General features: G+C 47.2%; 2 protein-coding genes across 7 annotated transcripts in view; one reads left to right on the top strand and one right to left on the bottom strand.

The window, feature by feature from the left end:
- The window catches only part of ELF2 (E74 like ETS transcription factor 2), a 32018-nt gene extending 13596 nt beyond the window's left edge, over window positions 1–18422 (top strand). For 4 of the 5 annotated variants that reach the window (XM_068680754.1, XM_068680755.1, XM_068680758.1 and 1 more), the window contains 6 exons: window positions 7686–7799; window positions 8795–8968; window positions 10981–11067; window positions 15410–15602; window positions 15986–16339; window positions 16722–18422. In XM_068680754.1, the coding sequence (XP_068536855.1) occupies window positions 7686–7799; window positions 8795–8968; window positions 10981–11067; window positions 15410–15602; window positions 15986–16339; window positions 16722–17349 (1550 nt within the window). In that variant the 3' untranslated portion in view covers window positions 17350–18422. Of the gene's footprint in view, window positions 1–3573; window positions 4149–7685; window positions 7800–8794; window positions 8969–10980; window positions 11068–15409; window positions 15603–15985; window positions 16340–16721 lie in introns of those variants that run through there. The other variant, XM_068680756.1, reaches the window with a different exon arrangement.
- Window positions 18423–23965: 5543 nt separating this feature from the next.
- On the bottom strand, window positions 23966–25845 carry NOCT (nocturnin). 2 transcript variants are annotated; one of them, XM_068680753.1, is made up of 3 exons: window positions 25630–25845; window positions 25243–25542; window positions 23966–25149 (listed from the first exon to the last, which is right to left on the bottom strand). In XM_068680753.1, exons 1-3 carry the CDS (start codon window positions 25712–25714, stop codon window positions 24314–24316), a joined length of 1221 nt encoding a protein of 406 aa, XP_068536854.1. In that variant the 5' UTR covers window positions 25715–25845; the 3' UTR covers window positions 23966–24313. The 2 variants fall into 2 exon arrangements, with proteins under 2 accessions (XP_068536854.1, XP_068536853.1); XM_068680752.1 differs by having other exon boundaries at window positions 25243–25845.
- Between the last annotated feature and the right edge of the window lie 667 nt (window positions 25846–26512).

Genomic DNA, 26512 nt, shown 5'->3' with positions numbered 1-26512 from the left:
GTATGATGCCCCTTCAGTTGCACATGCTACTTGTAGCATTTAGGCTAGGGGCATGTATATCTGTTCTCAGCAACATTCTTAATTCAGAAACAAAATTTAACTGCAGCTTAAATTTTGTGTCATCCTTGCTGGTGTTTCCTTTTCTGAGAACTTAATGCAAAGAGCTGCACTATGGATGTTAATGTTTTTAGGTAACTGTAACGGACTGGTTGTTGGAAACAGTTCTTTGTAGACTTTGGGTTTCTACCTTGCTGCTTTTTAAGTGCTCCATTTGTGCTGAAAGAACACAGAGACTAAGTATTTGGTTATAAAAACTATTTTAACATACACTTTTCAGGCACAATTATAATTTATTTATTTATATATATTTTTTTGTGGCTGATGAGGCTAACCGAATGTCTTCCTAGAATGGGGTGTTGAATTAGACCTTAGATGTTTAGATTTGCACTCCCCTCTAAACTCCCAACTCTGGTTCCAACTGGGAGTAAGAAATTGTCAGACGTTACTACGAAAAGTCATTATACTGATGTAAGTTGAACCATTCTGCAGTTTGTATCTTGTAGTTAGAATGCACTGACATGCCAAAACCATCTTGGTGTGAGTGCACAAGTTAGTGGTCTTTATTGATCAAAAATATGATGACAAACGTGAAAGTAATCATTTTTAAAGGTGAACTGCATATTAAAAAGGAGAAGGCAGTTAATAAATACTAGGATCTCAGTAAAGCCGTGTGTATTTACAGGGGCTGAAGTTTCTGCTCAAAGATTCTGTGGATTTACAGAGTAGATGTTTGTTAGTACCAGCGAAGAAGTCTTAGGAATTGTAAATGCTAGGTCTTGAACAGAGTTGTTGTTCAATGGCGGTTTAGCTCATACGCCAGTCTGTTACCAGTCTCAAATGCTATCAATTTTGCAAACTCAGGTAATGTGCTATGGAAATGCCTGATTTGTGATGGTCTGCTAGACTTTCCTGAAGTTAAAGAGTTTAATTATAAGGCAAGGAATTCCATATTTCAGTATTTTTGGGGACAGACAAGTCTTTCTTGTTCTGCACTCACAAGTGATTGTGCTGGAATTTAGACACTTGTTATTTTGAACAACTCCTTTCTGTTTGCCAGCGGTACCAGGCATTCGGTATTTGCTGTCCTCAACAGCAGGCTACTTCTGTAGTTGCTAGAGGTGAATTTCTTCAGGATTCTGGGCAAATCTGACTTTCCTGTAACTGTTTGGAAATTGAAGGTGGCCCCTCTGCACTTGGGTCGAGACACTCCTGGAATTGTCACGTTACCTGAAGCTTTTTAGTTTGGTTGGCATTTGGGTATAGTTCATCTGTCATTCTTTCAATTTCTCATGGTTTTGCTTGTAAGCATTCATGTGGGCTGCAGATATCACCCAGTGACAGATTGCTGTCTACCCTTGGCTGTTTAATCAAATGAAGTCAAACCAATTACCTCTCTGAGAATTAATAACTGCTTAATGATAATTGCCTTTTCTGAGCATAGCATTATCATGCTAGAATACAGCCGGAATCTTCTGTGGCTAAAAATAGTTAAATAAACATTTTTCTTTCTGGTTCAGTGCTTGCCATCAGTGATGGGCAGTGAAGGAAAAAGGTGTTGTTAGAAGGCTGTAATTTTAGTATTTGAAGTTACAGAGCTTGTGAAGTAGCTTCCTGAGCTTTCCTGAGGGAAGCTAGAGTCCTTTGCCAGAGACATCTTCCATGTGTTTGTCAGAACTGTGATAGAAGAGGAAATTTTGCCTAGGAAACTGGGGAAGAGGAGACTTGTAATTCCTCTATAGTCCCTGAAGGTGACTCTTCAGGGAAGTGCTGGAGAGATGATTCCACTCCCACCAACTTCTGCAAATCTGCTGAAACTTTCCCTTTTTTTTTTTTTTTTTTTGTATTTTGATTTTTTATATCAGCTGTCTTGCATGCAATCAGCCTCATTCATTTTATTCTCTTCGATTGTCTTTCACTTTTTCAGAATAATCCATATGAAGTTTAACTAGTGTGATTTGCAAAGCCAAAGTGAAACTTGGTTCTTTTCATGTGAGCAGTTGTCTGTATCCCTTTGAGTTGATGGGTATTTTACTCCTGCATCCCTACACGTCAGGGGATATAATTCACTTGGACAGTATTCCTGTTGCCCAAGTTACCTATTTTCCAAAGACTCTGAAGTGAATAGGGATGGAGCTGTGTGTTTGCTGCAAATGCACTTGCTCGTTATCATCCTGAAGTTACTTATGACTTCCTACATTCATACGTGTAACTTGCATTATTCTAACACTAAAAGCCAATAATAATAAAAAGATAACAAATATATTCCTGCCTGACAAAGGATGATGCTGTTTCTATACATTTTTTCTACTTGACAACAGAGGAACATCAGTTAATTTGCGATTTCATTCGGTTGTATTACACTGTGGTAAATATTTCCTGCCACTTTGGGCCTCCCACCGCTCCTCCAGTGTGGCCTTTGTAGCCCTCTTTATTAGCCTTCTGCCTAGAAAGAAGGCTTTAAAAGAGAGCTTAAAAAATTAAGTGCACGTTTACTTTTTTCCCTATTGACTGTGTTTTTCCCCTGAACTGGTAAGATTTAATAGCATGACAAATCAATTGGTGTTTAACATAAAATACTGTAAACCATAGAGCTTAAACCCGAGGAGCTGCAGAACTTTCAGGGAAAATCGCATTCTTCCTTGAAGTCAGTGTTATGCTTGAATGCTTTACTTTGCCATTACTTGTATAAAAGTAAGTTCAGGGTAAAATTATCGTTTTGTAGATTTATTGTAATGGTCTACATTACAGTCTCGAAAATGTGTAGGCCTGTGTTTTTTCAGCTGATAGGAATCCCTTGGGCATCCATCTCTCTGTGGGATCAGACTGAAGAACTCGAATGATGTGTGCAGCTGTTCTCGGCCATTCCACGTGAATTGGCAAACACCACGCTGAGACTGCTGTGGTAAATAAATGCTGCTTGGAAAACTGGTATTAAGCCAAAAGCTTGATACTTTGTACTCTTTTTCAAATTATTATTATAATTCTTTTCAGATGCATGGTGTCGGTCAAAAATCACATGCGTGGGCTCCTTGGAAGTGCTTATTTGAAAAGTTTTTTTTTTTTTTTTTTACATGTTTTGTTTTTTATGCCTTAGGTAAAACCTCATTCTACTTGTAGGGGGTAGAGGGAGCAGCTGGGATACCTGCCAGACACTTTGATTTGTGGCTGGAAGTTGCAACCAGCGATGTCCTTGCTGAATTCCGTGCGGATCAGTAAGGCAACACAGTGTGAATGCATCTTTGGGAGGGTACGAGGGCGTGAGCTGCTGTTGTCACAGGCCGGGATCTTCCAAGGTGTGTGGTGGCTCGGCGCACCCTCAGCTGCCAAGCTATTTTAAGGGGTATTTCTGGTGCTGTGTGTGGCCCTAGCTGCTCGCTGAAGAGATGCGCTGGGTGATTTTTCACGCCGGTAGGTGCCCGGGCAGTGCCAGGAGCACACGGCTCACACACCGAGCGCTGAAACAGCCGAGCTAGCAGCGCTGCGGGAGGCTCCCACTTCACCTCGAGCAATCTTTAACCCAGGGCCGTGAAGTTTCATCGCGCGTTTAAGCGTGTGCCCCCGCGGGGCGCCTTCCCTCGGCCTTGGGCTCGTCCCCACCGGAAAAACTTCCGCGGCGCACAGCGCGGGGTCCCCTAGCGGCGCTGCTCCGCCGCCGCCCCCCCTCCCTGCAGAGCCGCGGCTGCCCGGGGGGGAGCGGACACGGCGTGTGCGGCACGGAGCGGGGCCGCGGGCTCCTCCAGCGGCAGGAGGGGCCCGGGGGGGCTGCCCCGGCTCGGGCTCCCCCCGCGGCGCGGCGCGGCACTTCCTGTCTGGGGCCGGCGGCGGAAGGATCGGCCCCGGCCGCTCCGCAGGAAGCGCTCCCGCTGCTCCCGCTGCCGCCGCGCTGCCCGCCCGGCCCCGCCTGGCAGCGCCACGGCCCCGCCGCGGGGGCGCGCCCCCTCCCCGCCCCCCCCCTCCCGCCCTCCTCCTCTTCCGCCGGCCCCGCGCGCGCGCCCGGCGGGCAACGTGAAGGCGCGGGGGCAGCGTAAACATGGCGGCGGCCCTGCACGAGGGGCCCACCAACCAGCTCGACCTCCTCATCCGCGCCGGTAAGGGCACGGCGCGGCGGGGCTGGGCACGGCGGGGCAGGGCAGGCGGGGCGGCACCGGGCGGGGGACGCGGCGGCGGCACCGTGCGGGCGGCACCTGCACACGGGGCCGCAACCAGGAAGTGCGCGGGGCGCCCGCCCGTCCCGCCGCCCCCCCCCCCCGGGCTGAGCCGGGCGCTGCCGCTGCACACGTGGGGGCCCCAACCCCCCCCCCCCCCCCCCCGACTCGGCGCCCCCCCCCCCTCCCGCCGCGCAACGGAAGCGCCGCGCTCCGCCGGGCCCCCGGTACCGCGCGGGGGGGTGAGGGGGGGGTGAGGGGGGAGTGCCGGCCGCGCGGCGCCCAATGGGGGGCGGCGGCGGGGCGGCGGGGCGGGGCGTGGCGCGGCGGCGGCCAATGGGAGCGCGGCGCGGCGGCGGCCGCCCGGGGCGCTGGCGGGGCGCGCGCGCGCTCGCGCGGGGCCGGGGGCAGCGCGGTGTAAACACGGAAGTGGCGCCGCGCAGCCACGCGCCGCACGTGGGCACGGCACGGCCCGGGGGGGGCTGGGGCTGGGGCTGGGGCTGGGGCTGTTTTTCTCCCCCGTCCTTCTCACGAGAGGTGCTACCGAGCCTGGTGGCACACGTCGTTTGGCCGAGCGTGCTTTATCTGCTCCTCTTCAGGAACAGCCTCCCGGCTTTCGCTTGTCCCATCCACTCTCTGTGAGCCTGTGCCCTCACTTCATCCTTGGTTCTTCTTTTCTAGCTCTATTCCTTACCTCCTGATGGAGTACCTGGATTCACTCCCATCCATTAATTAGACACTTTCTAGAGTGGCAAAAAGGTACTTTATGTAAAGCTTGCACTGAGATGTGACACGGTGTGTTTCCAGGTGTGTTGGTGCAGTGACGCTGCCTCATCGCACCTAAAAACTATCAGAAAACTCCCTGAGGAGACAAGTGCTGCTGAGCCCCAAACCCTGGGCTGGCTAAAGGAGAAGCTGGCAAGCTCAGAAGACTTCAGACGTGATGGTGGTGCTTATTTTATTGGGTGTTTTCAGAGATGTCTTTTGGCGGCGTTACTTTGTTAACTGCCATGACAGGCAGGCAGTGTGCGCTCTGTTCAGCCACAGGCAGCAGCGTTGATATTTTTTGCTTGGTATTTGTTAGATGGCAATTTCCACATAGACCTGGGTAACTTCTGTTGAGAAAACATCTGTGAAGTTTGTAATTTCCAATGTTTTCCATTTTCTGACAGCCAGCTAGTGTTCTTTCTTTTGGAAATGGGATGGCTACCTAGGGCAAAGGTGGGCTGGCTCCTTTGCTCCCTGGCTTTCTTGCTGTGCAATTGCAGCCTTGGTCCCTGATGCTGAGGGGCTTGTATCTCCTTTCCTCATGGTCTAGCCCCTAATCAGGTTGGCATAATACTGGAAAAGTACAAAGAGGAATTTAAGCCACCTTTATCACCTTGTTCCTGCTCTGTGCCAAGCACCTTGTGGTGCAGCTCACAGACGTTACCTGCAGGAAATACCTTGCAGCTTTGGGTTAAAGCAGGAAAACCTGGGATGCTTGTAAGCAGTTAGGAGTGGATGACCTGGGGAAGCCGATTCAGCACTCTGCCTTGCTGCTGAGACGTGGCAGCTGTGTGAAACCCGGCGGGTTCAGCACCCGGAGCCTGCACCCAGGCTGCCCCTTACCCCCGCGGTAACCAGCAGGAATGGAAATTGAAATTCTTGCTGGGGGAGAGGGTGGTGGAAAAGCTTTGTCAACCTGCTCTAAATCATTTTTTCCATGCTGCAGATTAATGATAGGCTAAATGCTGACTGGGAATTCCTGGTTTTGGTGTTGGGGTGGCACTGATACAGGTGTAACTGCTGGGCTCTGAAGGCCAGGGCAAAGCGTTGTCTGGCAGGTGAGGGGGAACCAAGTCACCCATTTGTGTGACACCCCACCACCTCAGAAAGAAACCTGCAGGCCGAGGGCTTCCTACAGGTGCTCAGCGCCTGGCCTGGGACACCCCTCAGCTGTATCCTGGGAGAGAGACACTGAGAGCACCCAGGGCCTGCAGGGAAAGGGCTCAGGAGCAGGCTGCCCTGCCCATGGATCAGTGTGGGTAATACCGACCCTTTCTGTTGGCAGGGTTTGCCGTGCCCTCAGGGTAGGCTTTTGTTGTTGGAGCTCAGCCTTATCAGGTGCCTGCTGTTCCAAAAGATAAAGCCCCCTAAATAGCTCGGGGACAGGGCTGTGGCAGAAGCCTCGGTGGGCAGCTGGGATGGTTCAGACCTTTGCTTCACCTGGGATTTTGCATTTAGGTCACCTCCAGGTTCAGGTCCTGTTACGTGTGTGTTCTGCTGCCTAGTGGGTTTTCCACTTTTGCTTTTAAAGTGGGATGTGCTGGGTCTTTTCCTCACATGTGCCTGCACAAATCTCTGTGTGTCTCTAGTGCTTTCTGAAGGCAGAAGCCATGCCAGGAGCGTGGCCCTGCTTCCCCTGAACAGCCGCCAGTTGTTCCTCGGACACTTTCGGTAACAGGATAGGAACCCTGGAGCTGTCGTGCAGAGCCAGTGCCGAATCCGCTTTCCCTCTCCGAGCCGGAGATAGGTGACCCTGCTCGGGCTAAAGATAGAGCAGCCCGGCAGCAGCAGGCAGATTGCCTTACAAGGCTCGGTAACGCAGCGGGGCAGCAGCGGGACGCATACCTTGGGCTGCAGCACCCCGTGCCAGGTGCCTTCGGGGTCCTGCTTCCCCACGTCACCCCGAGGTGAGGAGCTGGCCTGACAGGGATCAGACCCCCTGCGAAGCCGCTTCGTTTTCCTTGTGCCCAGCTCCAGCCGTCTGCGCCGCATCAGAGTTTCAATGGGCTCTCTCCAAGTTGCTTCAAATTAGCTTTGATTGATTGCTTAGCTCTCAGAAACTTTCTGAACTTGAAAAAAGAGACTTCTACCCTTTTCCCCTATTGCTTAAATAAAACACACTCATAGTCTTTGAATGCTTTGTTGTTGTTTTTTTTTTTTTTTTTTTTAACCCTGCTAAGCCCAACTCACAGATATTCTTAACAGCAGGACCCCAAACTGATATAACTGTTTTGCAAGCTCATTGTGTATTTATATGTATGTTTTTTGTTCAGATAGACTGAAAATCGGGAGAGAGGTGGCCTTTATATTGTAATGGGCTAGTAGCTGGAGATGGGATTCCTTTCTTCTTCTGCTGTGTCAGTGTGCAACCGTCTTTATTGCAATCTGGTGTATTCTGGTTAAATCAGAGGTAGAAAGCAAATCCCCAAAGTTTGCTGCTGCAAGCTCCTGAACTCCCAATAGAAACGGGGAGTTGGCTGTGAACCAGAAATCTCAGCTAAGAAGTGCCAGTGGTGGTTCTTGTCGGTTACTTGTCTCGTGTCTTCCCTGAACATTTCTGTTGGCAGCAAGGTGCAAAGACACCTGACAATTTGGGGAATCTACGTGGTTAAGATTGAATAGTGCTGTTGTACAGCGATACCTGTAGGCTGCTGTGAGTACTCTGGTCTCATTACACTTTTTTTTTTTTTTTTTTTTTTTTCCTTTTTACAGTGGAAGCATCAGTTCATGGAAGCAATGTACACTGCACAGATAAGACAATTGAAGCCGCAGAGGCCTTGCTTCATATGGAGTCTCCTACCTGCCTGAGAGATGCCAGGAGTCCTGGTATGTCAGCCACAGGTCCTGCTCAGGGAGCGGTTTATTTTTCCCACCTGTTAGTAAAACAACCAAGTTGGGAAACCGGCTTCTGTAGAGACCTGTGTACTGTTTAAAACATTTTCTTGCTCATTTCAGTCCTGGTGATTTGAGTTTTTCCACAATTTCTCCATCCTGTAACAAGCATACTTCCAGGTGGTACCATTCACCTGAGATAAGTTGTTGGGTATAGATACTTGAATAGTAACACGCTTAAAATGAACTTTTCCATCTGAACATCAGGAGACACTTCTCTGATGTGTGGGTGATGGAGCAGTGGCACAGGCTGCCTAGAGAGGTTGTGGAGCCTCTCTCCTTGGAGATCTTCAAAAGCTGCCTGGACGTGAGCTTGGGTGCTTGGCTCTGGGTGTCCCTGCTTGAGCAGGGGATTGGACCAGGCGGCCTCAGAGGTCCCTTCTGACCTCAGCCATTCTGTGGTTCTGTGGCCATGTTTTATGTGGCTAAAATAGAGTTAATTTAAGGGAAGCCAATTTTCATCTGTTCCTCTATTTTAGCAAGACTGAATAAAGTATGTTTCAAAGTGTTACCAGTTTAAAAAAAAAAGATTCCTTTAGCTTAATGTTCCTTCCAAAGTTATTTAATCTATGTTGGATGAAATAATGGGTAAACTGAAACCACAAAGCTACAGAATAGGAAATGGAGGTTGGGATGCAGTCCAGTCCTTAGTTCACTAAGGGTGAGAGATTGAGTTCTAATTTGTTTTGTTTAAAGCTGAGTTTAGTTCTAAACGCTATTTCTCTGATAATACTTTGCCTATGCCTAACGGTACTCACAGGTGTGCATGTTTTGGGGATTGATTTTCTACATGATAGTTTGTTGGAATAGAATCTTGCTATACTATTCTACATCTTGCAATACTATTCTACATTTACAGATACATTAAAATAATTGGGTAGAAACTTCATCGGATGCTCTTTTTTTTTTTTTCTTGTCTGTTTTCACAGTGGAAGTTTTTGTCCCTCCTTGTGTGTCAACCCCAGAATTTATCCATGCAGCCATGAGGCCGGATGTAATCACAGAAACTGTGGTGGAGGTATCAACGGAGGAGTCTGAACCAATGGATGCGTCTCCTGTTCCAACTTCCCCTGATATCCATGAACCGATGAAAAAGAAAAAAGGTGTGTATGGCTCTTCAGAGCAACAGTCTCAAAATTTATTTCTTACGTGCACAGCCTCGGTTGATGCAGTCGATAGGGGTGTAGGTAGGTTAGATTATCTGATTTCTCTGATCATTTATTCAGATTGATTGAAGTCTGCAGTGTGAATTCCTAGAGAATAAGGCTGTGAGAGCAACAAGAAGTAGCAAGAAAATACGTTTCACCAAGCCATTCAGGAAGAGAATGTCTTTTTCTATTTAACTGCTCACTGTTTTTTGAGGCTTACAGAGTGAAGGAAGGGTGAAGAAGGATTAAAAGTGGACTTGAGTGGGTAAATGTTGTTTCTCTGAAATATGGATATATTTGGAGAGCGGGTGGTCTCGGTGATCTTCCAATGAAATAGCAGGGAAAAAACATAAATTAGTTTACAAAGTCAGTACAAGATCTTCCTGGCAAGATAAATTCCTTATTAGTCTGATTGGTACGGCTTGGAGAAGACACTGATCAGGTCTGAGCATTCAGCTGCCAAATAGGGTTGCTCTGAAGGGTTGGCACCTGATAAGGTTTCTCTCTGGACTAGCAGTTTTCTTACAGGCACCAGTATAATTCACTTAGCCACAGGAATGCTTTTTTTTTTTTTTTTAATTAGGGCTTCCAGACACAGACGTGCTAAGATTTGCTTCTAGTTCAGGAAAAAAAGAAAGCCATGTCATGATAAAGTGGTATAAACCTGAGATCTGCAAGTCTGAGATCTGGTGAAAACACATGCGCGTAGCAGACAACAGTAAATGACATAAGCAAGAAAATGATTACTGCTTTTTTGTAGCTGTACATTGGATTTAAACCACTTGTTTATTTTCCATTGTCTGTTTGAATGGTCATTACTGAGCAGATGAAGTTACAGGGCTCTGCTCAGAAAGTTCAGAAACTTTCTGAACAGCATTTCGTAAGTATCTCTTCCTATTAAGTGGTCTAAATCCCAGCTGTTACATGTGTAAGGTCATTCAGCCGTGGTTACAGAGCTATAACTTATGTCTTCATAATTAATTCCCGTTGAAGTCAGTGTTTAGTGAGGAATATTGTTGATCAGCAAAAGTTAATGCTCGTGTGCCCGAGGGAGGAGAGTTAATCGCTGCTGCTTCCCTTGAACTGAAGGCAGAAGCTTGCACTGTTTACAGTCTGCTGCCCTGAGGTAGGATCCTCTTCCCTGCATGGGCCTGTTTACCTCGAGTGAAAAGGTCACCGGAGTTTAAAAAGATGAAGAAGCTGCAGGCCTCACTGGGAGAGGATTTCCCTGGCACAGGGAACGCAGGCAGCTCTAAGCCTGCCGCCTGCTGAGGAGTCCCCTGCTAAGCCGCCTCGGAGCGGTGTGCGGAGGGCAGGAGGCAGCGTGTGGGAGCCCTGCCAGCCTGCTGAGTGCTGGGGCAGCCTCGCACAAATGCAGGTAAGCCTCCAGAGCTGCCTCCAGCACTGCCCAGAGCTCCTGGCACCAGGGAGGCTGCCGTGGGGGCTGTCGCTGCCTTAATGCTCTGCTGGATGCGAATCCTGCGCGGCACAACTCCCACGCCAAGCAAAAGCTCGTCTGTAGCTTTTAACGGAGAGATGCAAAGTGGAAGGAAGTGCTTCTGGTTTCAGCTGTACAAATTTCTTAGGAAAAAAGACGCTCTGGTCAGCACACGCACTAGAGCCTCAGAAACAAAGCAGAAGGAAGGAGGAATAATAGGTTTCAGAGAAAAGCAGATGCTGGACTAAAAACATGCAATACATTGAAGATTTACTTCATATGTTTGGTGCGTACCTCATCTGCCATTACAGCAGCTGAAATTGAGTTAAAGCTGCCTATGAAATAAGCAAGCAAACACTGTATTAAATTGGATGTGCAGTACTAGCAATCTAAGAATGTAAATGTGTACATACCTGTAGCAAGGAAATAGCATAAAAAATGCACAAACTGCTTTTTTAGCAGAGTCAGACTACAAAATAGTTTTATTCTGCATATGATCAATCTTTTTTTTTCTGTGTCTTGTGTGCAGCTGGCCGTAAACCGAAGACCCAACAGTCGGCTATTTCAGATGGCTCTCCAGATCTAGGTATCAAGAAGAAGCCTAGAGAAGGCAAAGGTATAGTTTTCCATTTATTAAGTCTTTAAGATCATCAAGTTTATAAGTATTGAATGTCACAGGGAAAGCAGAGATCTTGAAAAGTTCGCTGACTGAGTTTGCGCTGACTTCGTTAGAGTTTTAACTTCATTTGATGTCTCTGAAGTTGTTTGTACAAGATGTAGCACAAGGCTGTGCGCAACTGTTTCCTAAAAGCCCTTAGTACACTGTGCAGTTAATAGGCTTTGTGAATTTTCATTTGCTTTGCGTTTATTGCCTCGTGCTGTCTTTTGTGGTTTGCGTTGTCTTGTTGCTAGGCACGTAATTTGTTAAGCTGCCACTGAAAGGCTTGTTCTCCAGCAGAAGCAGCTAATGGGCCTTTGTAATGCTGAGGGTTGGAAATGTGTTCTTAATTGATTCACAAACTTCAGCTGGGAATATGTTGCTTGACTAATAGATTCGGATTGGCTTAAAGGGAAAAACAAATGATGCTATGTTTCTCTGCTGCTTGAGTGAGGGGTTTACTGCAGAAGGGACACGTGTTTTTAATGTTTTTCATGACCAGCAGTCCTTTTGTGGTGTGTAAGCCCCGGCTCTTCGCCCAGCGGTCAGACAGGCCGGTGCACCTGCTGACAGGTTACCTCTCAGTTGCAGTACAGTGCATCAGCTCTTACCCTGGCTATAGCTGTAGAAGATGGATCTAGTTCCCACTAAACGCTGCTTTGAGATTTTGCTGCAGCAAATGGATTTTGGTGGTTTTCAGAAGCAGTGTGCTAGCTGAAGGACTGCGCAGCTGTCAGTATGGGAGATATATAGATGGATATAGATAGAGATTTCTTTGAGAGCACGGTCTCTGCTGTTCACCTAATTCCTTATCTGTGTACAGCTTCTGAGTTGTCATGCCTGTGAGCAGGCTAAGGAAGAATGGATGCTAGCTCATGAAAACCAGTACAGAAAGTAGTTCAACTTCCCTGCATTGCCCACTGTTGTTGGCTTTGGTCTTGGCTGTAGCAGCGGACCTGGATGAAGGGCACAGATCCTTACCTTTGTTGTGCCTAAAAGTACATACTTCGATTTTTATTTTAATATATATATATTTTAATATTCTTAAAGCTTTCTTTGTAATTCTGATTTTGCTATTAGAACTTTCTATTATTTGAGGAGTACTTGTGAACTGCTTGGTTCCTAGTTTGCTGCACAAATTACTTTGAGAAAGGAGGCCTGTGTTTCTGTCCAGTCCAGTCTTTGTCTCTACCAGTGATTTCTTTCTCTAGCTGTTCTGTTTCATGAAGTGGGAGATGTGACTATGTTTTGATAAATTTCTGTGGACCATTGTAATATATGTTGTTCTTATTCCATTCTCATTTTACTCTAGAGCTGGCATAAAATACACTTGCTTTCTTAATGTAGGATAACTTGATGTCCTGCAAAATAATTTGTTACTTTTTTTTTTTTTACTATTTATTTCAAAAAAATGACTTGCAAATGTAGGCTATTTTACATGTAGCATGTTTTAGGAAAGCCAGGAATTATTCCTAGCGCTGATTACTGTCAACAGAGTTAAGTTGAGGAGGAGGAGGACAGCTGGTTGTGCACAGTTGGAAAGGGGATCTCTCGTTGTCTGTAGGCACACGTTCCTGCATGCGTTCCTGATGCTCTCTGGTGCAAAGTGAAGCAGCTGTAAATATGATTTAATTGCCCCCTTCACTTTATTATACAGGAGGAACTGAAGACTATTTATTCAGTGGCATAAAAGTATTATTATTAGTCCTCACTTACAGGATTGGCAGTTTAGGTCTAATTTCTCTTTTCTTACTTTGTTTTTTCCTTTGCTTAAATACTCTTTAAGTGTAGTAGCTAGCATAAAGCTGCAGGAGATTTTTCCTTCCGTTGGAGGAAGCAAAACGGGCCTGGAGCCTCCCGTCATAGATGCTGGTACGAATGTGAGAGTTTGCTGCTGCACACGATGCCTTGTGTTAGTCGCATACTTTCTGGCTATTAATCCTTCTATTTTGAGACCACGGCTGACGTTCTTAAATAGCTGGCAGTTGTAATGATCAGCCAGCCACAAAAATGTCTTTCATTGTGCAAAATCTGCTCTATACGAAGCTAAGGCAGACAGGTAACAGTCGTGTCTGGCTCAGTGCCTGCTCCTAGTATTGGTGAGCTGGGGACCTCCTAGGAGTGGAACTGAGAACTGCGTGCTCTTAACAGGAGACTTCTCTCTCCCTGGCCACGTGCAGTACGCGTTCACTTCTACTAGGCTGGGCTTCCAGATGCTTAAGAGTGACCCAGATGTAAACTTACTCAGATTATATGTTCTACAGCCATGTCTTCGTGTTCCTCAGGGGTCTGTAGGCTTGGATTCCTAGTATTAGGGAAGTAATCGTTCTAGGGAAAATGGGCTTAAAAAATGGTTCAAAATTGTATTAAACGTTTCTAAAATTAGCTTTTGTGTTAAATGCATTGCAGCTACAGTTGGCAGAGCAGGATGCCTGTGGTATTGCTGGAACTTACTGGCGTAGCAGAGTGCTTCTGGGTAGTATAACTATCCCACAGCCTTCCTGTGGAAAGAAATTACTTAGGTCAGTAACAAGTAGGAGGGAAAAGAAAAAAACTGTTGAGTCAGCAGCACTGTTCCAGCAGAAAAATTAGGCACTTCAGGGAATGATTTCTCTTGAAGTTCATGTTTGCTTCTAAATGCTGTAGCCCACTTTTGTTTCTGCAAAGAATCTGTTGCAGACCTCTACAGGGTTTTTTGGTGAACCCAGGAATTCTGTTTCTGAGGAGCTAAAAGGGGAAGAATAAAGGATTAATTCCAAGGAATATGCTGCAAGTTACTATGTTTTCACTAGTAAAAGTCTTCCTGGTGTGAGAGCTTACTGGTCATTTGTTATATGCAGTTTGTCAAAATTATCCTTCCTGTACCTAAAATAGAGCATTAAGTTTATCTGGGATGTTTCCAGGATTCTGGAGTTTTCTTCTTGATTTCTTTTTCTCATATAGATCCTATTCAGATTTCTCTGAAATTGACAGCAGAAGCTGAATTTTGATAGCTCTTGACTCAGTACTTGTTGTTTATTGGAGAACTTAATGAAGTACATTTATGGTCTGTCTCTGAGGTGGTTATCCAGAAGATGGAAATTATAGTTTCTTCTCCTTTGAGGTTTTTCAAAGACAGCTAATGACCTGGAGTCTGCAACAGTGGTCCTTAACCCATCTTAGTGCATATTTAGTTGTCTTCAGCACGGCATAACAAATGCTATGCTGGGCTACTAAATTTCAGGTATTAATGACCTTTTGCACACACACACAAAAATACTTTATAATGTGTTTATTTTTGGCCTGTGGCACCTGCTGGGGTTTGGAAGCATGATGGAGAGAATTGGGATTACCATTCTGAGGTGGTTGTTCTTGTAGCTCTGTCTTGGTTTTTCCTTCCTGGATTGTTTCAGCAGTCTTCTCCAAATAGGAATGTGATCTGTGGTATTTCTTTGTTTTTCCTACCCCTTTTCCTAGGTGTAACTGGTATAGTCAGTGTCCAGACAACCCCCATATTATGTTTTATGCCATTCTGATAGTCATCATCCTGAACCCCATTTTGGGGCTTCTCCAGTGAAAATTGTACAGCCCTATAATACTTCAGAAGTCTGTTTGTTTCATCTTTTGTAGGCTGACTTCCTTCTGTACCCCCCAAATTACAGAAAGGTCCATGGCATTTCATCCATGTGAATACTTGTGGGGAGTAGTGGGATGGGCTTTGCACCTAGCAGGGCACTGGTCACTCTGCGGGGTAGATTTGGGTCAGGATGTGGGGCTGTCAGCAACAGGTGTGAGAGCTCCTTTGGTGCTGAAGTCCTGCACAAGAAAGCAGGAAGATCCTGGGCAGGAGGTTATGGCCCTATTGCAGTTTGAGATGGTTTATTATTGAAGTTTGTATGCCTTTAAAAATTTATTTATATCTTCTTGTCCATCCTTCAGCATCGTAAAATGCACTGGTATTTCCATTCCCTGCTTAAGAAAATACAAGAAAATTACGAGCTCTCTTCCTCTCTGCTGAGCAGCTGTAGGTTCTAATGACTTGGAGCACTCTCATGCTTTTTTTTCTCCTCAGGAACTGAGAATGTGTGCTGAATTGAAGAGGTTCCTGTGCTTATATAGCAGCTCACTTGGATTAGCTCCTTTCAGAATGTAAATATTTATGGAAGCTTTACTAAACAGACTGAATGAACTCTTGCAGGTTGCACTATTCTCTGCGTAGCATTCGCTTGCAGTTCAGGCCATTCAGAGTTACCTATATATGGAGAACTTTCTGTTGTCTTTAAAAGCGGGTTTCTCATATTCATATATTTTCTGATTATAGGTAATACAACATACTTATGGGAGTTTCTCCTGGACCTTCTCCAGGACAAAAATACTTGTCCTCGGTACATTAAGTGGACTCAGCGAGAGAAGGGGATCTTTAAACTTGTGGACTCCAAAGCCGTCTCCAAACTATGGGGAAAACACAAAAACAAACCTGACATGAACTATGAGACTATGGGGAGAGCTTTGAGGTAAAATATTCTATATGCTTAGCTTTGCTACTATAATTTTGCCCGTAGCAATAGTGCAAATTCTGAAAAGTTTAAGATTTTTGTCCACTTGCTGACTTGTCTGTGTAAAAAGCAGCAGTCTTGCAGATCTTACTGCGTTTTGTTACCAGTTAACTTGCAATTTAAACTCTGAAGTTCATGTGTAAAAGGTCATTTTTCATTTTTTTTCTTTTTTTTTTTTTTTTATCTGGAGGATCTAGCTATTATGTCAGTATTGTCTGCCAGCTTCTTTCTGTACCTTCTCACGTGTTAGGTATTGCTGTGAATGTTTTCCTGTTAGCACAGAATGAGCTTTTCTTTAAAATTTGCCATGGTACTACTACTAAATTGTACTTTTCTTGCAGATACTACTATCAAAGAGGAATCTTGGCAAAAGTTGAGGGACAGAGGCTTGTTTATCAGTTTAAGGAGATGCCAAAAAACATAGTTGTCATAGATGATGACAAAAATGAATCCTGCAATGAAGATTTGTCAATGCCTACAGATGAAAAGTCATTGGAGAGAGTGTCTTTATCTGCGGAAAACCTTTTAAAAGCAGCAACGTCTGCACGTGGAGGAAAAAATTCGTCTCAGTTAACCTGTACCAGAACAGAAAAAGCAGTCACCAGAGTCGTGAATATTGCCTCACCAGTGCATGATACATCATCATCTCATCCCTCAACTACCACTACTACTGTCCCAGCAACAACAGCTCCCAGGTTTGTATTGCCATGGCTTGGGCTTGTCATTTGCTAACGGCAGGGAGTCTTTTGGCTGGGAAACTGTCTTTTAGGTTTTGTTTTTACACTATAAATGCTGGAATTGTTTTCTGATTTGCAAGCAGCAATGGAATATGGTAAATACTGTGAAAGTTGAGATCAGAGCTGACTGTCAACGTGCTTGCCCTCAGGCATATTTTAAAATGATGTAGGAGGAAGTGAAGAGAGAGATAAATGCTGCTAAATTTCCAAACATGATGGATGCACAAAAGGTTTTAAGAACCTATTAAAAACCTTCACATTCTGGATTTGTGTATCTCCGTTTTCAGCTTTACTAGTATTACCCAGTGTTTTGACTTAAACATATGTCTTTATTTTGCAGGACTGTACGAGTGGCAATGCAAGTGCCTGTTGTAATGACCTCTCTGGGACAGAAAATTTCAACTGTGGCAGTACAGTCAGTAAACGCAGGGTCGCCGCTAATAACCAACACGAGTCCAACAACAGCGACAACTCCAAAGGTAGTAATCCAGACAATCCCTACTGTGATGCCAACCTCTGCTGAAAACGGAGACAAAATCACAATGCAGCCTGCCAAAATCATTACAATCCCCGCCACGCAACTCACACAGTGTCAGTTACAAACGAAAACGGGCCTGACAGGGTCGGGAAGTATTAACATCGTTGGAACCCCGCTGGCTGTGAGAGCACTAACCCCAGTGTCTATAGCTCACGGGACACCAGTAATGAGACTATCGGTGCCTGCTCAGCAGGCATCCAGCCAGACTCCTCCCAGGGTCATTAGCGCGGTTATAAAAAATCCAGAAGTTAAATCAGACACAGCAGCTATAAAACAGGAACGGGAAGTGAAAACGCTGCAGCTTGTACAAGAAGAGAAGCCGGCAGACGGAAGCAAGACTGTAACCCACGTAGTAGTAGTTAGTACGCCCTCAGCTATTGCCCTTCCTGTAGCAGTGAAAACAGAAGGAATCATGACGTGCGAGAAATGAAGAACAGGCTGCGTGGACTTCTAGACTGTTACTCGTTTGGTTATACTGACATAATTGGGGGAGGGAAGTGGACGCGATCACCAAGTTGAAACGGAAAGTTTGGAACTGTTATATAAACACGCGTATGTTGAAGACTTACTGGAAAAAAAAATTATATTTTCCCGTGTTTCAGTGGGAATTGAACCACATTGCTATGCTGACAGAAACTGCCTCTTCCAGTTGGGAAACGGCTGAACCTATGGAGAAGGAATGATAGAGAGACTGAAAAGGGACCAAACAGTTCACTACGTTATCAAGTTACACTAAGAGCTGGAACACTAAAAAAGAGCTGTGTGAGAGGTTTGCCTTGGTCTTTAGCTTTCAGGGGGAGAGGAAAGTCTCATTGTTAAAAATGGCAAATTCGGTGCGTTTTATATGCAAACCAGCAATCACTACTGTGTGCCCACAGTACTCAACTGGTGCTATGTGAAAAATTCTGCTACTAGGTATTGTAGAATGTGAAATATAAGAGGAGATTTAAGAGCTTCTAAAAGAAGACAGAAACCTAGAGGGATTTTTGTATCATAGCTTAAGCAGATTTAAAACGAAAGCCTTAGACTGATTTTCAGTTATCTTTCTTGAAATAAGCTAATGGCTTGTTTGTGTAAAGCTTTTTTATTAAAAACAAATTTTTAAAGAATCTTGTACCTAGCACAGTATTGTTATAGAATTACATGTAACATATTTTGTATGGTAGTTAAAGTCTGTCTAAATTTCTTAATTGTGGACAAAATGGCAGCAGGCTTTTGGCCTTTTGCTGTAATATGCCTGTGTCTCTCACTTAGCCTTGACATCTGTGCATACATTTCAGTTTCAGCTCTACTCTGTCACTTGAAAGGTCACACCCAGCATGAGCTTTTGTCAGGTAGTTCTAAACCTGTAAATTTTTTTTTAGTTAAAGAGGGAAGTACCAGTGTTCAGAATGAACTATAATAGTTTGTATATTCAACATTTGAAGTATATTCTATTTTGTTGTACTCTTGTTTCAAAGTGTATTCAAGTAGGTTTTAATGAAATATAGAAATGAAATTTAATTGTTTGGTCTGCTTTTTATTTTTAATATTTTGGTTTCATCTCTTAACCTTCTTTTCTGCTTATTTGAAATCTTCTAGGCATTCAGCCTAAGATAGCTGACATAGCGTGGAAATTTGGAACCCCCCCAATACTCCTATACGCTGAATGGCTGAGCAGCTCTCCCACACAGTACACTGAAATATTTTTCACGGAAGTATCTGAGAAGCTTGCAGTAGTTGGTGAGGTAACTTCTGACAGGGGTCTAGTTCTCCTGTGCTTTTTTAGGTGGGTGAGCATACTCAGTGCTCTTGCGTTGTAGCTAATCACATGAGTACTTGCAGTTTCTACTTCAGTAGCTTTAGAAGTTCCTGCCCTCCAGCTGACAGGTGGTAACTTTATGTGCACTCTCAGTTGCTTTAATGCAAAGAAAACAGGGTTTGCTTAAATGACTCTGAGAATCAATAACTTCGAGAGCTCTGTGAACTACTTAATATTCCTACAGCTACACCTTAATTTCCTAAGGCTGCACTGCAAAGTCAAGGTGGAAGTGAGCAGACCCAGCTACTCGAGTGTGCTCATCTCTCTGATCTCACTGAGGCGAGTAGAAAGTAGCGGTAGGTAGAAACTGTAAGGAAAGAGAAATAGGAAGTTGCACTGCTGCTTCTTTTGATGCAGTTATCTTTGACATCTCCAACTGTAAATATTTCAGCTTCTGCACACGTAAATGATTTTAGATAATATTTTTTTTCCTCTCTGAATGAAGTAATGATCTAAATAGGGTTTACATTTATAGTTGCACTTAGGCTGTGAGTATCAAGATACATCACTGCAGGGTAGGTTCGGGTGAGAACACGCAGTTCGTGAATTACTCGGTAGTTACAGCCCATGCGCAAGAGCGTTCCTTAAAATAGGTGCATGGCAGCTTGCCCTGTTTTCATGAGGATCCACGTGGGGGTATGACAGCAAACAACACAGAAGCGTCGCTTCACCTTGTGGGTACCCAGGTGCCCAGAGGAACCCCAAGTTCCTAGCGAGATGCTCTGGAAAGCCTTTGCAGCAGGGACGTGGGTCATCTCAAAGTCATAAAAGGCTAAGTGACCATGTAGGTACTTCATGCCTGGAGGAGCAGTTTTAACAGAAATACAGAACTGAGGTGTTGAGTAGTGATAAAGGAGGCCAGTGTTAAATAGTTGCACTAGAGTTCATTTTTTCATGTTAGCTTTTAATGCAGAAGAAGGAGTTACCTGCAGAGTCCTAGCAGTAAGCCCCATTCTTCCCTTGGAATGAAATGTGGGGATAGCTCCATACAGCCAAACCAGCCTGTGGGAAACTTAGAAGCCTATGGAGAAAGGATTTTTTTTGTACTCTAGGGAAGCAGAGTTTAAGAACAAATGAATGAACAACCTGAAGCAGGAAAATGAGTTTGGTGTAGGTGGCAGCAATCCCTTCCACCAGCAGTTAATCCAAAGAAGCAGAGGTTAAAGATGAACTGTGTTTCCGAGCCTGGGAGTAGAGGACAAAGACTGTCACAGGAGGAAGTGTACAAGAAGGAAGAGGATTTGTGCTGCCAAGGAAGAGGTAGGTTGGAAAGGGAAGCAGAAGGAAGCTGGGCAATGGGTAGGCTCATTGGGAAGTTTGTGAGGCAACTCTTCTGGACAAAGGGAGATGGAGCTGTACAAAGAGAGGCAGGCAGGCAATCAGGCATACTGTGGAGGTAGAACAGATAGGATCTAGATGACAACACGGAGAAAATCAATAGTATTTTTAAACCCACGTTTGTCTTTTCTGTAAGAAACACTTTTTTAAACGGCTGTTATTTGATCTTGTGTAAAAGACGCAGTATCTCACCGCATGAAATGTATATCGCCGGAGTATTTGTAGTTAAGACCTTTCCCACACCTAATTTAGATGCGCTGGAGGTCAGCTGGGGCCAAAGTGCCTTCCTGGAAAGGATTTCCAGCTGACGACCTCCTTCTCTTAAGTTAGATCCAGGACTTTGTGGTGTAATGGCAGGAATGAAAGGAATGGAGGAGCAGCTCCCTGCTGCTTGCCCGCAGCCGTGCCCCAACGTGCTGCAGCTACTGCCCCTGCTGTGCCTGGTGGCGGTGCTTTGGCTCTCTCCCCTGGCCACGCAGTGAGCAGCACACTGTGTACCAGCTGCCCGGGGATGTTTATCAGATGTGTTAGGTGCTGTGGGAGTCTGGATCTGTAGGAAGATGTGTTGTAACTGAGAAGGAAGGGGTGCTCAGCCAGGCTTCAGACAGCAGAGCCCCTTTTTGTTAACTGTATGCCTCTGTACCCCTCTCTCTTTTTTAATATTTAGCTGTTAGATCTAAATACAGACAGCCTTTCACAGGCAGGGATTTCAATGTGTTTGCCTAGGTGCAGGCAAGCATTGCTTGTCTGTGTGCGTGTGGCTCCTCTAAATTAATCTGAGATGAGTTATTCTCCAGAATTGTGTCATCTTGGTAATGAGACGTGCTTACAGGAGGCATTCAGCCTCTCCCTGAGGATTTCTACAGCTGAGCTGCAGAAGAGCAAGGTTCCAACCTGTAACCAAAATTCTTTTTTTTTTGGCAAAAACTTCTGCTGGCATCTCAGGTTGAGTGCTTCAGTGAAGGGTTCTGTGCCTTGGCACAACTCCAGCGAGCTGAGTACAGCATGCTGCTGGGGAAGGCTTAGGGGTCCTCCGCTAATTGATTTAATCAATTTTTGGACTTTGGAGAATTATGTCTGAGCTGATCATGGATCAGTGAGCCAGAGGTGGTCAGGTAGTTGGTGGGGAAGTGGCAGGGTGCCTGAAGCCTCAGCTCGTACCGTGACACATGCAGTGGGGATCTCGGTTGTGTAGGAAGGTGCTCACAGCCAGAACAAGCTAAATTCAATTTCTGCCTTGTAGAGCCATCAAATAGTAGGTATTAAGCTTATTAAATGGGAAAGGTGCAAGTGACAGTATCTACTTCTGATCTAATTGTTATCCAAGGCAGCTAGCTTTTTAATAAGCTTGCAGCAGCTTCTGCCTTTCAGCAAATTAACGAAGTGGGTCACTGCTTCCCTCGGCTAGCTTGAGGGCAGGGGAAAAATCACCACTGCTAAAGCCAATGCAGCTTCTATTCAAGATTAGAGCAAGGGATCTGTTGAGACTTCTAGCCTTGGTGTGCTTATAAGGCAGGCAGCTACAAGAAGGGCTTTGAAGAAATTTTTATTGTAAGAGTCATACTGCTGCACAAGAAAAAAAATAATTAAAACCCTTTCTCCTCCTTCCTGTGAAAAATATTTACTGTACTGATATTTATAGCAGGCAAAAGCATTGCACTGCTGCAGGCCTGCCTCTTGGTGAGTAAAACAAAAGCAAGGGCAATATTTCACTTAAGCTTTCCAAAACAGTCCATTTGCAAGAGCATATTTTATAGCAAGTACTGGAAAAAGGCTGAAACTGACGGGGAAATCACCAGTTAATTTCTGAGTCTTGTCTGCCTTTCCTTAAAATGTATCGGAAAGCGTCCACTGCTGTGTTCTAGCAGGGAGGTGTGATTTTCACATCCCCCCTCCCCGTATCCCTTCAAAATTGCCCTGTAAGGACATGAAGCAGGGACACTTAATGTCGAGCATCTGGGGTGAAATAAGAGTCCCAGCCTGTTTTACTTCAGAAAGGCTCTGCAGTCATCCTAGAAATCACGCTGTTTGTCCCCACACAATTCCTGTTTAAAAGCAGGGTCTCAGTAAAATGGTGTAAGAACCACCCAAATACCTCTATCCCCCTCTGGGAGTGGCGATGGGAGCGGTGTCGGTGCTGCAGCTTGGCTTGGGCTGGTACACAAAGGAAAAATAGAAATTAGGGGCTTTTTTGTTGGGTTTGTTTTTGAAAGTTGGCGCTGCATAATCTGGTTGCTAACACTGGAATCTGAACCTCTGGTCCATGATCTCCCCCAGAGCAACCCCTTAACAGTGTTCAACAAAATCTGCAGTCATGAATCTGCAGTCATGGCCCTCATCCTGCCCAGGGTTAGCAGCATAGCCCCTGTGCTACAGCTGTGCAGCACAGCACTTGAGGAGTTTGCCTAAGTGGGGTGTTTTTATATTTTTCAGATTAGTATGGAACACAAATATAGTAACTTATGGGTTGTGGAAAGCAGTCACCTGTCTTTTCTTGCTCTTCAGGTGATGTTTTAAAAGTTAAATGACAAACAGAGCTGCCTGGTGCGAGGAGTCAGCTGTGCTGTGCTTGGCAGTGCCCTCAGGGAGGAATCCTTGCACCCTGCTGTGCAGCTCTGGATGGGTGCTGGCAGGGGTTGTGGCTGCAGACAACTGTTGGAAGAGGAATACTTGCAGTAATGTAAGGTCTAGACTTCATCATTAGCTCGAGGAGAAATCAGCTTAACTTTTGTACAGGTAACACCTTTCCCTCCAGGCTTGCTGTGAAGTTTGGGAATGTGAGCTTGAGAAACACCACTTGCCATGAAGTCAGAGCAGTTGAGGCAATTTGTAAGATTAGGACCGCAGGGTTAGGGAAGTAGGTCTGGAAACTGTGGCATTGCTACTAATTTGAAGCTAGGAAAGTCACCAGTTGAGATCACCCATTTATGATAGGGAAGTGAAAAAAGATGGCAGTAGAGACATTACTTTTTTTCCATGGAATTTTATTAACAAACACCCAGAACATTTAAGTCTTTACTTTACATGGAAGTACCGTTTTATTTGCTCTGCCTCGTCTCTCCAAGCTATCTAAACGTCAGCCCAACTCCAGCTATTGGTCTCTCTTCTACCTTTTCTGCCCTTTTCTGGCACAGAGGCATATTTGCAATCCATCTACGCAATACCCACATCATACCACTGAGCACCACGCCACGCACAAGAGTTACCACACAACCCCACCTCTGTCATGGCCTGGGCACTGGGCCACAGAAAGGATCTGTGCGTGCTCCTGAAGGCTGCCGCTGTATGATTTCAGGTCAGGTACAGGATCACCAAATTTCCTCAATAAATAGGTTTTATCTCCTAATAAGATTCCAGTGTAGCTTTAGATTCTGAAGATAAATAAAAGAAGTCTTTCAACAGAGAGATTGGCCCTTTACTGAAACTGCAAAGTTAACGAGACAACTTTAAACCATTTAGAAAAGTAATGCTTGAAGCAGATGAGAAAATACTCTGTGGTTAGGCATGCCCTCTGGAGGGAAGTACCAAAGGGACAAAGGTGCCAGTTACTGTGTTTAGCTACAGGCCCTGTGTGTCAGGGACACACGCGTGCTCGTTTGGGCAGGCGAGGCTATCACTGTGTGACACCCAGCAGTGAGCCTCTGCCTCCTCACTTGCTCCTGCCCGAGGGGGCCTCCCTTACACTGTGCTGTCTATTCACTTTGAATACAATCTTTATCTTAAGTCATGTAAAAATTAGCAGACTACACTAATAGGCTCTCAGATTTGTTCATGTCTGAACTGCATTAACCTTCCTTTGTACTGCAACAGAGAGAGGTCGGAGAATCTGACTGAGAAGTCGAGCCTTGTTCCCTTTGGTACTGGCACAAGCCTAACATAAACAAAATTAGCATGCTGCCAGGGCAAGTTGTTTTACAAACACAAGTGCTTTAATTTAAATACTCAGGCCTCCGCATTCATTAGAGGATTACATCCTTAGACACAGGGGTTAGTGAAAGGATAAAACTTGTTTCCCTTCCAGTTTTCACACCCTAATACGGCAAGACCACCACCACCTCGAGAACACCGACTCCTCTCTTCCTCCCTCAGAGGCTACAGATGAACGAGCTCTGAAGGGCAAGCGTAACTCCAAACAAGTGCCTGAGAGAATGTTTAGTCAACAGTACTTCCTCATCTTTAACAGCTTCGAAAGGTCTCAGTAAAATAAAACAGTAGTGAATTAAGACACTGCAATACCGGGTGGCATTCCAACAAGTTATAGGAGTCTGTCAGGGTCTTGGTTAAAACTAAAGTCACACACCAGGGACATGTGATCTGAAGGATAATTGAACGAGGGCAGCCTGTTGGGCCCAATTTGCTCTTCAGTCAGCAAGCCCAGGGCTGAGTTTACGTTCAAGGCGTGCTGGGAATACCAGATATAATCCAGTGTGTGCCGGCACTCTCCCGAGGGCCGGATCTTCCAGGTGGTGTACGGCGGCTCCGACTGCCCGTCGGGGCTCAGCAGCTTGTACGCGCTGTTCAAGTTGAGGCTGGAGTTGGAAAACTCCCTGTAGACCTCCTCGGTCGGCTCCGCGTTGAAGTCCCCGCAGACGATCAGCGGGATCTTTGCCCCCTGGGTGATGCTCTTCAGGTTCTGCAGCAGGTCGCAGCCCTGCGCCGAGCGGAACCTCTCCCAGCCCGTGCGGGCCTTCAGGTGTGTGACGGCGATGCAGAAGAGCCGGCCGGTCTCGTGGCACTTCAGCGTCTGGGCGATGGCCACCTGGTTGGTCTTCAGCTTCATGGCGGTGAGGCGGATGTTGGCGCTGTTGATCAGCTCGAAGCGGTCCTTGAGGAAGAAGAGGGCGCAGCCGTCGGGCCCGTTGTTCCGCTCCACGTCCAGGCACGGCGACCACGGCTTGGGGAAGAAGGTGCCCTGGTAGCCCAGGCGGCTGAGCAGCGGCTGGAAGGTGTCGAAGTAGTGGTCGACCTCCTGCAGGCAGAGGATGTCGGGCTGGTAGGCCAGGATCTCCTCCAGGATGAGGCACTTCCTCTCCTCCCACTTCAGGGCCTCCATGGGGCACTGCACGAAGTTGTCCTTGCCTTCCCCGAGGGCTGCAAGTAGGGGCGGGGGTGGGCAGGGGTTAGCAGGGGGGCTGAGGGGGTGCCCGGCCGGGGTGGGGGGGGGGGTGAATTTGTGCCGCTTACCTTGTGCGAGGATGTTCCACTGCATCACGCGGATGGGGCGGGGGCCGCCGGCCGCTCCCTGCCGCAGGTCCACGAAGCGGCGGCGGCAGCGCGGCGGGCGGCGGCGCAGCACCAGGCGGCACTGGGCCAGCAGCTCCCGCGCCTCCAGGGGCTCCGGCTCCGCCTCGGGCTGCCCGCGGCGCTCCCGGGGCGCTGCTGCGGCTGCGGCGCTGCTGCCGGTGCCGCTGCTGCCGGTGCTGCTGCTCAGCGTCTGTGCCAGCGCGCCGTACAGCCGGCTGCCGCCGCCCCCCATGGGGCACCCTAAGGAGGAGGAGAAGCCGTGAGGCGCCCGCCGGGCCCCCCGCAAGGTCGCGGTGCCCGCCCCGCTGCCCCCCTCCCCGGTGCCACCTGCGCGGGGCGGTGGCGGCGCGGTGCTGGCGGTGGCGGCGCGGCGCAGCAGCGGGCACAGGCAGCGCGCGGGGCCCTGGTACATGGCACCGGCACCGGCACCCGTCCTTCCTCCCCCCCCCGGCCCGCAGAGTGGTAGCGCCCGGCCCAGGGCTCGGCGGAGAGCCCCAGCGCTGACGTCGGCGGGGCGGGGCGCTGCCACGCGCGTCACGGGGGGAGCTCAGGCTCGCGGCGCCGCCGTATAAGGCAGGGGCAGGCAGGCGGGGCGGTGCGCGGCGCCGCCCCTCGCTAACGCGCCCACGCAGCCGTGAGGGCGCCATGATAGCCCTGAGGGCTGTGGGGTCGGAAATGGTCCCCAAATCGCCAGTTCCAGCCACCAAACACCACTGCCACCCACTGAGCCGTGTCCCCAAGCACCACGTCCAACCCCTCCTTGAACACCCCCAGGGACGGTGACGCCACCACCTCCCTGGGCAACCTGTCCACTCTCTGAGGAGAAATGTCCCCTCATTTCCAGCCTGACCCTCCCCTGGCCACCATGAGCCACCATGAGGTCACCATGAGCCACCACCCCCAGGTGGGATGGCCAAACCCATCCCTCAGTGCCCCAAGACACCACCCCACCACATGCCGACCTCCTTCTGGCACCTTCCTCCAGTGGCCAGAGCCGGGCTTGGACTTTGCCCGGGGGTGTGCTCAGCCTCCTGCCCCGGTTGGCTGCCCCGGAGGCAGGGCTGCGGGCAGCTCCCACCGCCCGGCCCTCTGTCCGGCTGTCCAGGGTCCAGCCCTGCCCGTGCTGCCTGTCCCGGCGGTTGTGCAAGCGCCCGGTGCCGGCTGTCGCAACCCGAGGGCTGCCCGAGCAGCGGAGCCAAGAGCAGGGGGT

This window comes from Anas acuta, chromosome 4 (assembly GCF_963932015.1).
Source record: "Anas acuta chromosome 4, bAnaAcu1.1, whole genome shotgun sequence".
Lineage (NCBI taxonomy): Eukaryota > Metazoa > Chordata > Aves > Anseriformes > Anatidae > Anas > Anas acuta.
The sequence above is the reverse complement of the archived record's forward strand: the minus strand, read 5'-3'. Positions and strand labels throughout refer to the sequence as shown.